Here is a 13828-nt window from a genome sequence, read left to right as displayed (position 1 = left end):
TTATGCTTGATTTGTTCTTATTGATAGTGGGAGAACTTCACCTCGACATCCAGTTCCGTCTGAAGCACTAGAAGAAATGGACGATTTTCAATCAATCAACCTTTTATACTCTTCCAGTAGATAATCGGAACTGATATGTGCTTGACTACCTCAAAACCATCGTCCGGGTGCGAAAAAGGCAAAAAAGCGTAATGAATTTTCCTCATTATTTCCAAAAGTTTTAGAAAACGTTGTTTTTCAATTATTTATATCAATTTAATCACAAATTCCTGATCATATTTCCGATAGCTCGTAGAAAAAAATATGTTGTTGGGTTGAGTATATCAAAAGATATTCGCGATAAAGTTCTACCCATTCTTGTATAGGATAAATTTTGAAAAGGCGCCCCATAATAAAGTAAGTCGTATTCACGACAAAACTGCATTTTTTGCTTAAAAGTTTATATAACTCGGAAAGTAATCAAAACAAAAACGATAGGGTAAATACTTTTTGGAAGACCTTTCATTTGCAACCCGTTTGGCCAAATCGATCCAGCCATCTCTGAGACACACCTCTTAATTTTGATCACACATACATACACACACATACATTTGCTCAGATAAACGAACTGAATTGATGGGTATATGACACTTTAGCATATTGAGCGGAAAGGAAAAGAGTACGTTTTGTCGATTACGTCAATACCATTCACATTAGTGACTTTTACCCTTTCTTGATACGAGAAAACTGATTTGTTACCAAATCCATGCATTTCCAGATTCGCATATCTTCTACCTTTACTTAGTGTAAGTAGTGGTACTACGATGTTTCACCAAACTGATTAAAATCCATTCAGAATAAACTTCCAACCGGACACGGATTTTATCAAAGAAATGCATTATTTGCTAAGTGTGAATACTGTTTATCAATTACCATTGCTAATCTTCCTGGCGTGATAGCTACATTTCTCTGCGTTGTCGTCACTTCATTCGATAATTTTGACACGATAACAAAACTCACGAAGGTTTAAAAATGAAAATCAATAAAATGATTCATCAACTTTAGTGTCATGATAACATAATAACGGACCGGATCAAAGCACTACGGCTGAAACGATCGAAGATTTTGTTGAACGTGTTCAAGAAAATGCCTCCGATCGTCGTGTTCTCTGGTAAGAAACTTGTTATCATCGATTCTGCATCAAATTCGCGCACCGACAGGTTTAATTCGCCGCTAAAGCTGGAGGATGTTCCAGAGAAAGTAAAGTTTAAGTTCACCACTAAATGGTTTTGGTTCATGGTTTTGGGAGCAGTTGATTCTAATGGGCTAAATATGCCAACAACGCCGTGTGATACCTCTTAAAGGACTCAAGAGTGACTGAAGGATAGCATGGCTTTTTAGCCAAAATATGTTTGGCCTCCTAGCAGACAAAACTTGAACACCCTCGAGTACCCCGTATGGACAAAAGCCTGTGAAAAACCTCACCGTAGTGTTGACGCCTCCATTACAATAGCATGAAACTCGATGTCTACTTCATACATTCAAAAGCTATACTCCCGATTGTACTCACGACTGGAGAAAGTAATGTCACGAAGGTGACACTATGTTTTGGCAAGAACTGGTATTGTGCCGTTACACGTTGATGTAGAGACACGAATCCAACATTAATGCTTCTGTACTGAATGAGACAAATCCGGCGAACTCGCCAGAAATTCCTGCTATGGAAAAAATTCTGGCAGATTATCAAGGCAAAGCATGGCAAAACAGGAAAGGTCTTCAAAAACGACAACGATTTGAAGAAAGAGTGAATGACAGTGTGTAAGAAAGATAGCGCAAGTGTTGCACAGAATATGATGGTTAGTGTTAAGTCCAAGGTACGGCATTTTCCCTTAGAGAGGAGGTTGAATAAATCAACTTCGCGGAAACATGGCTAATATGTGTTTATTTATTCCCTGAGAGTTTAAAACATCAAAAATATTTTCGTGCTCAATTCTTAAACTGAAATGCAGTCCCAAAAAATTCGGGCAAAATTTTAACCGTTTGAGTTGAACGAATCGTCACACAAAGCGTAATAGGTAAAACCGAATAATAGAAACTAGCAATATACTCAGTGGTTGAGCGCAGTGGCCTTACCACACGTTTTGTTGGCTTATAAAAGATGCTCTCAATGATTCGTAATGGATTTATGTACATTTCACAATAAGAATAAATCCTAATTAATTTATGAAATTCACTTGAAACTTTTTTTTTTAAATTCGGCTATTTCGGCAAGTTTTATGATTTTGATTTGCCTTTTCAGATTCTTTGTGAAATGTTGCTTTAACACTATTTTTCAGTTTTAAAATAATCCCCGTGAACCGTAACCGTTTATACGTTTCAAAAACCAATTACGGCTCGGAAAAGCAAAAATTCAAAATTCTACGAATACTTAGTTGTGATAAATTCAATTAAGTGTTTTTGGTTTTTCGAAATTCTGTCTAGTTTTTGAATAATCGATCAACGCACTCCGTTACATTTCACCTCGACACACTACGCCCCGGTTCAATGCGTAGGGCATTGGTCTTACAAGCCAGTTGTTGTATGTTCGAGCCTCGACCTAAAAGTATTCTTAAGGGCTGAGGACAGTACCGTAAAGTGGTAGGTTTTTTGCTATTTTCCCGTTTCAAATTAAATTTTCTTGAAAACGGTGCAGAATGTAGATAAACCCACCTGACAATGTCTTCGAAATTTAGTTGAGAATATTCTGTGAAATTTTCTGAATGATTCATGGAGTTTAGCAGTCGAGTTGTATTTTTTTATGACTGAAGAACTGCTGAAAATTGGAACGCTCCGTCATTTTCTTCGCTTTGGTTTCCTGATAGCATTCGGAAAAAGGAGAGAGAAATAAAATTGGCTCGACAAGGCAGCTAAACACACAGACATTCTATCTTTGTGAAAGTTGAATATTTTTTCATTGTTCATTAGTATCCATGTAATGTCCAACCATACGTTAGATTAATGATATAAAACTTCTCATCAAATGTATGCTGGCAACCCGGTACAGTTGGCTCATATACGAGAGAGCACAAAAGAAATACGAGGCGCAAAGGGAATTAAGCGAGCCACGTGGTCGATTTAAAACTCAACACGAGACCCTCTATCCTCAAACCTTAATGTCAGTAGGACCTGTAGCATTAGCCATGCAAAATTAAATTATTCAAATATTCATACGGGACAGATATAGTTGATATGATTGAATTGATTTTATTACAATTTTGGAATTACGGGTAGACTTCATCCATCGAACTAACCCAAAAATGGCGAAAATCTATATGGGACTGATATGCGATGTTCAATGCATTCTGACATATTTTCACGTACTGAAACATGTGAAATTATACACCTGCTTGACACAGGAGTCATTTTACGAACTACAATTTTTTTGCAGTTTGATTGCGAAGTTTTTATTGCATTTTTTTTTTGTTTGTTATTTGGGTGGAAGTGGCGACTTCCACGCTTATGTCACCGACACAATACGACAAGCAAATCAAACCCTCATCGTTCGTAATGATTTATTTGTTTCCTAAGAATTGTGGTCTGTCTACGAGAGAGGCAGCGTGGGTATTTTCAAAGCAAAGAACAACTTCGCAACTGAGATTGACCTGGCGCTTTCAAGGTAACTCTAAGTTAGTGATACCATTTCCCGCCTTAAAGGCGCGACAGAGCCGGCATCGTTGCTTTTAGGAAAATTTCTTTAGGCTTCATTTTCGGTGTATTCAAATACTGCGTGAAAATCTCGAAGTAACCAAGTGACCGCCACGAGAAAGACACCTGTAATTTTTCACTTTTACCGGATGTTTGACAATGCACTGAACGAAATCGGTACAGTTTCCCAACCAGGCACGCTTCCCTTGAACCGAGAAATTTTTTTTCGAATACTGGGTTCCATATGGGTAGAGCTAAGCAGTTTGAGGAATGATATTGGCTGATCATGCCGAGGTCGATGTTAGTTGTCTTGATGGCTAGTTTCATTTCTAAACATATGCACTATAACGTTGATGTGTTTTCGGCACGTCACTCTCGGTTTCCCACGTTCAGGAAAGTTGTGAATTTTTTTTTGTTTATTTGTATTTTTTCACTTCTCCAAGAACCGGCTCATTTCTTTTAATGATTCTAGCTGCATCTCGACCAATAAATTTTGATAGAATGTGCAACCAATTCAATAATGAGGCAATGAGCAGGTGCACCAAACATTTCTGGCTGTATGCGTGAATTCCTGTGCCACATGAAATATTGTCACACTTACCACATGCAGCATTCAGAAACATTTGTCAGAGCAAACGGAATCGCACCGGATCGTCTCATGAGTTCCATCGCGCGTGCATCTTTGTCACCACGGATCGTTCTTCGCTTCCAAATTCCTGCCGTATGGAGAAGATCTATCGGATGGATGGAAGAGATTTCAGTTTTCACCTTTCAGCGAAGAAATATCTAAAAACACACCTTTAACTTTGATGCAATCTTTGGTAGAAATGGGAACACCCAGGAATGGTTTTTCGCTAGCCAGCTGCTCGACGGTGAGAGTCCCGGAGGCGATCAACTGGTCTGCCTTCTCAGCGTCTTTCAAAGCTTGCTCGAAACGCTCGTCAACGACTATATTCAATAGCGGGTTTATTTCCTTACAACGATCGATAAATGCTTCCATCACCTCCACGCTGGTAAGCTACAACGAGAGAAAAATGATAAATATTTTGTCTGAGAAGCCTACGCAGTAAAATAAATTAGTATCAGTAATTAAATATCGATTAATTATAACAGAATTGCTACGCTGACTTAAATAATGGAAACGGGATTAGACATAATTGCCGCGGTCAATAAGCCTCCTGTCAACATCCACTTTGAATAGGAAATGCAGGTGAACCATTGCAAACAGAGTATAAATTTTGATACCAGACCAGAAAGAGATACCTTTTATTACAAAATAAATTGTCAGTCTTATTGAAAACGTGGACAAATTTTCATCTAAATCGAAGTATGTGCAATCTGATGACTTGTGATCAATATCTGGAATTGCTCTTTTATTTTTGCTCAACCCAAGTGTCACTTTTTTAACGCAGCATTTTTCTCCAGGGTAAGGTTAGCATTTCTATGGACTACATTTAGGATTTCATTGAGGACCACGTCTTAGACTGCTTTGTGGACCATTTTGGATAAAATTTTGGAATACATTTTAGGCTATTGCTTGGAATTCCATTTGAACTACATTTTGGATTACGTTTTGAACTGCATCTCGAATAACATTTTGGCTTAAGACATTTTAAACTGTGTTTTGGATTGTGTTTTGAAGTAAAATAAGAGGACTTTATTTAGAACTATATGTCGGACTACATTTTAGAATACATTCTGCACCATAGTTGTGATTACATGTGTGTTGAATTGCAGTTTGACAACATTTTGCAATATATTTTGAACATTTTGGATAACTTTTTGGACTACGTATTGGATCACATTTTGAAATATATTTTAGACGACATTGAAAAGTACATTTAGGACTACATTTAGAACTGCATAGAAAACTACATTTGAGACTCAATTTTGGACTTTGTTTATGTTATGTGTGATGCATGTTTGACGTCTATTTGGATTTAACATTTTCATGATTGGATGATTGGATTTTATTTTTAATGTATGACTATTGCATTTCAAATTAAATTTTGGATTACATTTTGGATAATGTTTGAGACTAAATTTTAGATTGTACTTTGATGATCGTTTTGGACTACGGGATGACTACAATTTGTAATATATTTTTGCCTACGTTTTGGATTACCTTTTAGTCTACATTTGAGAATGCATTTAGGACAACAGTTTGGACTACATTTTGAAGTACATTTTAGATAAAATTTTGGAATACATTTTATGCTATTTCTTTGACTTCTATTTGGACTACACCTTGGATTACGTTTTGAACTGCATTTTGAATAACATTTTGTATTGAGCTTTCGATTTCATTTTGGACTATATTTTCATTTGAGAATACTTAAAGAATCGAATTCCAGAACAACATTTTGAAAAACATTTTGGACTACGTGTCAAACACGTGCAGCTTGACAACATTTTGGGATATATTTTGGGCAACTTTTTAGACTACATTTTGGATTTCATGTTTGACTAGATTTCAAATTTATTTTTGAGCAACGGTTTAGATCAAATTTTTGATTATATTTTGGTGGAAATTTTGGGTCGAAGTTGAACTGCAGTCGTGTAACTACAATTCGGATAACGCTTTGTATTACATTTTGGAAGCGGTTTTGACTTTATTGAAGAAAAATGTTGGCCTATATTTTAAACCACAGTTTGGACAACGTTTTGGACTACGTTTATTTCCGAACTACGCGTTGAATTTTCGTTTGTTTTACTTACGTTACATTTGGGAATTTAGGATAAATTTTTGGATTACGTTTTGGGTTACACTTTGGAAAACGGTTTGGTCAATTTGAACATTGTATACTATTTGGACAAACTAACTTGACTCTGAAAATTATTATCGATCCAAAACCTTCGCATTCTACGTGGAATTGTTATATACAATCGTACAACAGTTACCGATGAGAGCATACGAGCACATTCACGAGCGAAAATGTTGTGAGATCTATGACATTTTTCGTCCTATACAGTCACGGCGAAGTTCTGTGCAGTTTGACTGTCTGCTGTTTCGTGTCATTCTCCACTCTCCAGTACCGTCCGGAACCCTGATCAGGTTCATCAAAATTATCCCTGCTGAGCAGGTGGGTATAATTTAAGAAATGCACCCACGAATGTAATCAGGTAACTTGTTCTAAAATTCACCGAAGCTTCTTTTTCTAGTTTGTACTGTTAAAAATTCTTTTAGGAACAATTTGTCTAGTTTGTATTCTTCGCTTGGCAAAAAAAAACACGGAACAAAGCTTTAACAAAGTAATCTTTAAGGTTTGAAAACTTATTCACAAAATTGACAGAAGGACGTATCGTCCAAGCTGGGTTTTCGACAAAAATCATACATCTGGTTACATAAAATATTTTTCTTATGTAAGACAAAACGGGATATTAAACGCAACATTAACGTTCGTTTCACTTTTGTCGAAACTTGAAGAATGTTTTTTCATGAAAAACCAAAACGTTCCTTTAAAAAAACTTACAATATGAGTATTTTTAGAACAGATTTAATGAGTACACAGAAAGAAATTATGAATTTTACAGGTGACATAATTCTTCAAACGATACAATTCATAACTACTTAACTTCTCAAATGCCACAATATTCCATTCGTGTAGAAATTTACTGGCTCCGAGAGTAATTTGCACTTGGCTAGCAAGTGAGACTGTATGAATTTATATGCATGATTTACCAGCCAAGCAGATATGTGCCTCTGTGGCTCAGTGGCCTAACTGGTGTGCTTTGTGATCTAATGTTTTTCGGTTCAAGTCGCGTTGTTGATGTCGATCTTTTGATTTTTATTTCTTTCGTTTTAAAGCCATGTAATTTTCAAATCACACAATTTTACATGTTCTTAAATATAAATTTGTGTGTAAATTTGCGCTCCATTTATGTGCATCTGATAAGATGTAAAATCACAAGAATTTTTCGAACTGTGTAGGTATCAATAAACGAAGTTTGAGATCGTTCCGAACCCAAGATGGCGACCTTCGGTTTAATAATGTTCTTTGAAAACCCTTACAATATGGATATTTTCAAAACAGATTTATTAAAGACTGTCCCAGAAAGTATGGACGCAATCAAAAACCGCTGCCATTTCGCAATGGTTCAGAACCTGTTGTTTACACTCTTCTCTAACCACTTGTGCAGTTATTTATTCGTTCGCACTCTCGTCGTCCATTGACGCATCGGTGGCATTGTTGATTTCCGTCTTCTTTTCGTTTTCCTTGTTGTTCGCAGTCTTGATCTCGTTGCTAGTTACTGTAGAAGCGCCTTGTTGTACATTGGGTGCAGTTGCTGTTTGGTTAGATGGTGAAGGTGTTTTTGAAACAGGAGAACTGCATTCACTAGTTTCCGTTGTTGAGCGGTTGTACTTGTTTTTATTTGTTTTCGCAGTTTCAGTGCAAGGTTTGCCGTAGTGTGCAGGTTGTTCACAAAACTGACATGTAACCAGTTGATTTTCATACGTAATCAGCGTTTTACACAGATGTATTCCATCTTGACCACAAACGATGTAAGATGGAATTGCTTTACGTAGTTGCATACGTACCACTCGCACGCCATTCCGGATACCGGGGAAAAATTCCGCCATACTTCCCTTTCGATGGAAAGAACTTCACCGTACTGCGACTTGTTTTCCCGAACATACTCATCGCTGGTCTGCGGGGGAAGGTCATGCACGCGTACTTCTATTGCATTGTCCACCATGTACACAGGGATTTTATATTTAAAATTGTCATGATCAACACTATGCACCTCGTTGTTAACCGAAGCGAATGCAATTGCATCTCTTTCACGTTTGAACATAATGTACACACAGTTAGACATTGAATTTCACTTACATTATTAGCGTCTAGATGCATTCGTTCTTTAAGTAAGATTTCAATTTCATTTGCTGCTGGTCTAACTTTGCAGCATTTGAAATCAATACAAATTGTATTTGGTCTTGTAGGCCAAGTTTCAGGATTTGTTAAATCGTATTTGCCCATTTCGTACACTCTATTGTTCACTACACTGTATTGTCTTTGTTTCTGTAGTCTCGACCGTAAACGATTTGCGACTGTGTCTGATGAGATGCGAGCACGAACTGATCGAAAGTCCTTGAAAACTGTTACAATATTCTCCGAACGAATTAGGAACCGGAAAATTATGGTTGGGGTCGTTTCGTTATCCAAGATGCCAATTTCCGGTTTACAGATTTTCTTTGAAAACTTTTATAATTGTGATACTTTTGGAACGGATTTGATTATTAGATGCAAGAAAACAATGTTGTTCCGAAATTCAAGCTTGTGACTTCCGGTCAATCGATATTTCTTGAAACCCCTTACAATATGGGTATTTTCGGAAGGGGTTAAATGAACAGATGCCGGAAAACGATTTTTGGTTGTCGATTCAAATTCCAAAATAGCGACCTTCGGTTTATCGATATTAGTTGAAAACCCTTGAAATAATGGCATTTTCGAAAACGATTGGTTACCAATAAACAATATTTGAGCTACCAAATATACCAAAAATGCCGAAATTGTAAAGGTTTTCAGAGAACTTCCATAAAACGGAAGTAGCAATCCTTGATTTTAAATCGATCTCAAACGTCATTTTCTTTTTTATTATTTTTTTCATTTTCTTGCAACCGAGTCAGAAGATCACGAGGAAAAGTCTACCAATGACAATCGATGCGTTCAAACACGGGTAAAATATGTTGATAGACACAATAAAGTAAATTTGCAACATTACAATTCTCGCCCACGTGTTGCTCAGCCGCTAAAACATACTTAGAACCGCTTAAATGGGAAGTCCTACCCCACCTGCTATATAGTCCAGAAATTGCTCCTTCGGATTACTAATAGTTTCGGAGATCAGCATTTTTCCAATTATGATGAAGCAAAAGTCGATTCGTAGCCAAACCGGAGCAATTCCAGTTCCAAAACTAGCCCCGCCTCAATGTATTGTTTGCACCCAATGGATTCCAACGTTACCGAGAGACGTTCGATCTATCAAGGACGACAAACAAACGTGTCATTGTAAAACGGGTTCACTTTGGTCTGTAATTTAATCATGAATCGACTTACGAACGAACAACACTTGCAACGCGTCAGTTAGCAAAATTGGCGCATCTGGAGGAATGATCAGCCAGAAGCATTGCAAGAGCTACCAATATATCCCAAAAAAATCTTTGTTTGGTGTAGATTATGAGCCGTTTGTATTCTTCAAAGGTTATGAAGGCGGATCGGTTTTTGTGAATGGCGAACGCTACCGTGTGATGATTGACGCCCAAAATAGAAGAATTGGACATACCAACTGACAAAAAACAATGACCAAAAATTGAGAGCCGCTTTCAATGAACAGTTCATCTCACGATTTGGGCCCTCCAATTGGTCGCCTAGATCAGGTGATTTAACACCTTTGGAATATTTCTTGTGGGGCCATGTTAAGCTGCTCATGTCTACAAGAATAAACCAGCAACAATTTACGCACTGGAAACCAATATTGAAGCATTTATTCGTGAAATACCGACCGATATGTTGGAGAGAGTATGTCAAAATTGGACCTTGCGTATCTAAAGCGGAGTTGAGGCTAACATTTGCATGAAATCATATAATAATATAATTAAATTATATTGATCGTTCTATCGGTTTTAATAAATATTACATAATTTTTTTTTGAAAATCAAATCTTATATTGATAAAAGTGTCATATATGTAACATACTACAACAGAATATTCGGATATAGCGGTCTATTAAATACGAAAGGCTGTTTCATGTTGTCCGACGTTTCGACCACTGGTTTTAATCTTCGTCAAGAAAAAGGAACTAGAAGTGGAATATATTACGCCGTTTATCAAAATGAGATTCGGCGTGAGCAAAGTGCTCCGAAACTGTTTCGTATTATGCTGCTGCTAAAAGTTTCAAAAAGTGGTAAATGTTCGTTGAAAAGTGAATGAAAAGATTTCATTTTTTGCATCTATCCTTCACATCCGTTCCGAAAGTAGTCATATGATTGGGGGTTACCACGTTCATTACACAAAACTTTTTTTACGAACCAAATCCCAAATAACGTAAACCTTTTTTACGAACTACCTCGATTTACGAATCTCTGTTTAGTTCGTAAATAGAGGTTTCGGTGTATTTATGTTCATACTGTTATCTATAACTTCGAAATTTTTGCCCTACCACAAATTTGCAATCACCTAAACGAACTCAGTTTACAATCGCAGATCCTGCTTATCTATCAACATTTAGTTAGGCGATATCGAACCGAATAATAATGATTAACACCCATATGTAACAAACCATTGATAAAAAATAAGGTAAATCACGGGCAGTTCGTGGCCTTCAAAACTCACCTTTCTGGTTCGAATTTTCAACGCCAGTGACGACGCTGATTCCATCAGGATCAGATTCCGAATTGGCTGCATCTTGTGGCCGTGCTCTCCGTAGATTGTTCGGAAGAACCATCGCATCAACAAAACCAGAAACTTGTGACCAACATTGACGATCGTCTTCATCAACGATTGTGGCTTCCGCTTTTCGACGAAGCTCTGGGACTTGCTCTGATCGACGGTAGTGGGGTCCATTTTACACCGATTAGCGCACTCATTCAACGTTTTCAGCACCGATTTTGTTTTGTACTTTATCCTTTCCCGCAATTTCATTGGCCCTGTTCGAGGGGAAGGAGTACCTTCAGACAAGACTCCACTCACGCCGGTGGTTGGCAGGCGACTACTACTAAATACTATACAACTAGCTCTGCTGCTTGTCGGTTAATACATGGGCCGTACTTGCACGTTACTTCCCGTTCGTGCGTTCGGCACAGACGCGAGTACGAGTTCTCTCACCTTCTCTTTTCACGTACACTGGACATTGACTGGCCGCATGCGAAAAGCTGGAAGTATAACCAAAACGAAAAATATGAGTAAATAATGAATGACTATATTTTAGTGCAAGTGTGCTTTCATTGCACTTGAAAGGGTTGTTCACATGTACAAATTACATGACAAAAATGGAACGATGGCAATTGCATTATTTGTGAGAAACTGAACTGACCTAATGAACTGGTAGTGATATTTTGTCAATCTGACAGCATTACGAATAAAGTTCAAAAAAAGTTCTACTCTATTGACACAATGAGTAAACTTAGTTCATTTCTTCAACGGCCACAGACCATGACTTAACCAATAAGCAATTTCATATTGCTGGGAGCAAACAATCGTCATCGTTCTGTGGTACGAAGTACGTTTGATTTTTGTTTACTTTCGTTGGGGTGTAAAGCAGGGACAATTAGCACGGAAACGTGTCAGTATGCACACTTCAATCGGTAGAACTAATGGTGAAATGAGTGCATACTATCGCACTTTGATTAATAATGGTACTAGAATTTAGTTCATATTGATTTGCGTTATCGTAAGAAAATAACAGCTTTCTAATTATTTACCTAACATTTCAGTGTTTAATGGTGAAACCTCGGAGATGCACCCAATTTACTGTTCAAATTAGAACAATCATTGCAGTTCATAATACAGATGCTGGCTATCGTTTATTATGATATCGTTTGAATTGCGCCCAAGAAGTCTCTGCGTAAATAGCGTTGTTTTTTGAAGTGCATAATCTATGTAATATATGTAGGGGAGACCGGGCCTGGTTGGCCGAGTGTGCTTACATTTCTGTTTTTGTAAAGTAATACGTGTAACGCGGATCAATTTACATCCGTTTTTCCAACAACGTTGTACCATTGGAAAGGGTATACAAAACCCTCCAAAATGTTTCTACTGTAACCTTAGTTTTGTTTTCTGTAGATCGTGGTTGTTCGCGGAAGCATTCATTGGAGTAGGTTGGGCGAGTTGCAAATTTAGCTTGGAGCATTGTGCCCTTGGATATTCGTTAATGTTTTTTAAACGGAATTGGATGCTATGATGAAATTGATGATTATAAGGAAAAATATACATGAGAAATAAGTAATAATTATAAATTATTTTATGAATGGAATTCCATCAAAATATTTAGCATTTAGAGTTCCTGACAGGATTTGTCGGACATGCCCGAAAGTAGATCGTATAAGGAATGAGAAACGATGTTAATAGGGGCTATATATACTACTGCGCTCTCCACAAGTGTCTCGAGAGAAGGGTAATTTAGCAATGGTAGTATTCGCGCGCGATTTAGTATGTTCCGGTTTCAAGATGCTCGTATACACCACAAAACTCATGGACTACCCAAGGGAACGTGTCAACAATATCCGATACTGAAGTCCCGGAATGCCCTTTATTCACAGTTCTTGTTCGTAGAAATTGAAGAAAATTTTTAAACACTATCGCCAAACGAATAAAACCTTGCCTACATTTTTCTAAATGAAATTGATAGCTACAGTACAAGCGAGTGATTTAGAGATTTAGACAATATAATTGATTCATTCTAGTGACATATTGAAATCATCCGAAAGCTCTCTTTAACAGATAAAGTACGTTTGTTAAGTATTCTATAGATTATATTAAACCATTTAAAATTATCAAACAAAGGTCAATATACTACACGCGCGTCCGAATTGTTTATTATTTCCACTATATTATTACTATTTACCACGAAAAACAGTTTTTTCCATAAATACGTTTATTTCATAGTTTTTCTTCGCCGTGGCATCCACAATACATAGTACTTTAAACCTAATACATTTCGAGTATCATGTTATTATTTTGGTATTCATTAGTTAATCTAAACACTGTTCTTATCAAGCGATTTGCTACTATAAATTACATTAAATAAAATACATTTATTTTGTACATGATCTTATAACTATTTAGGTTTGTTTGTATCAGTTCATCACTTTTATTTAATATAAGATAGCTGGCTATTGGTTGAACTCATGGAAGAGGAAACAGTCTAACATAAAAGAAAATTTAAATTGGAACTCCTGTGGACTTAATGAAATGATAAAGAAGTTTCATGTAATGAAGGTCACGACAAGCAAGAATGTCGCAAACTGGGACATTGGATAGTCTACCTTGGGTACGCAAGGAATTTATCCAAACGACATAATCAATATCACGATAACCTTCGCCACAAGCACAATGATCAGTCTCGGAAAGTCCAATTCGAAGGAGATATGCATCTAACGTGTAGTGATTGGACATGAGTCTGGACATCACACGAATGCAGTCCCTACTCACATCACTGAACCATG

General features: G+C 37.0%; 2 protein-coding genes across 5 annotated transcripts in view; one reads left to right on the top strand and one right to left on the bottom strand.

Annotated features, from left to right (window-relative positions):
* LOC131438937 (cytochrome b5 reductase 4) overlaps positions 1 to 13828 on the top strand; it is a 166882-nt gene that overhangs the window by 12216 nt on the left and 140838 nt on the right. The window lies entirely within an intron of this gene.
* Positions 1 to 13828, bottom strand: part of LOC131438939 (fatty-acid amide hydrolase 2-B-like) — a 28052-nt gene that overhangs the window by 3242 nt on the left and 10982 nt on the right. For all 4 annotated transcript variants that reach the window (XM_058609352.1, XM_058609351.1, XM_058609350.1 and 1 more), the window contains exons 2-4: positions 10998 to 11536; positions 4462 to 4681; positions 4265 to 4397 (exon numbers count right to left, since the gene is read on the bottom strand). In XM_058609352.1, coding sequence (XP_058465335.1) covers positions 4265 to 4397; positions 4462 to 4681; positions 10998 to 11306 — 662 coding nt within the window. In that variant the 5' untranslated portion in view covers positions 11307 to 11536. The remainder of the gene's footprint in view (positions 1 to 4264; positions 4398 to 4461; positions 4682 to 10997; positions 11537 to 13828) is intronic.

The sequence above is a fragment of the Malaya genurostris genome, chromosome 3 (genome assembly GCF_030247185.1).
Source record: "Malaya genurostris strain Urasoe2022 chromosome 3, Malgen_1.1, whole genome shotgun sequence".
Lineage (NCBI taxonomy): Eukaryota > Metazoa > Arthropoda > Insecta > Diptera > Culicidae > Malaya > Malaya genurostris.
Note: the sequence above shows the minus strand (reverse complement) of the source record. Positions and strands in the feature narration are given on the sequence as shown.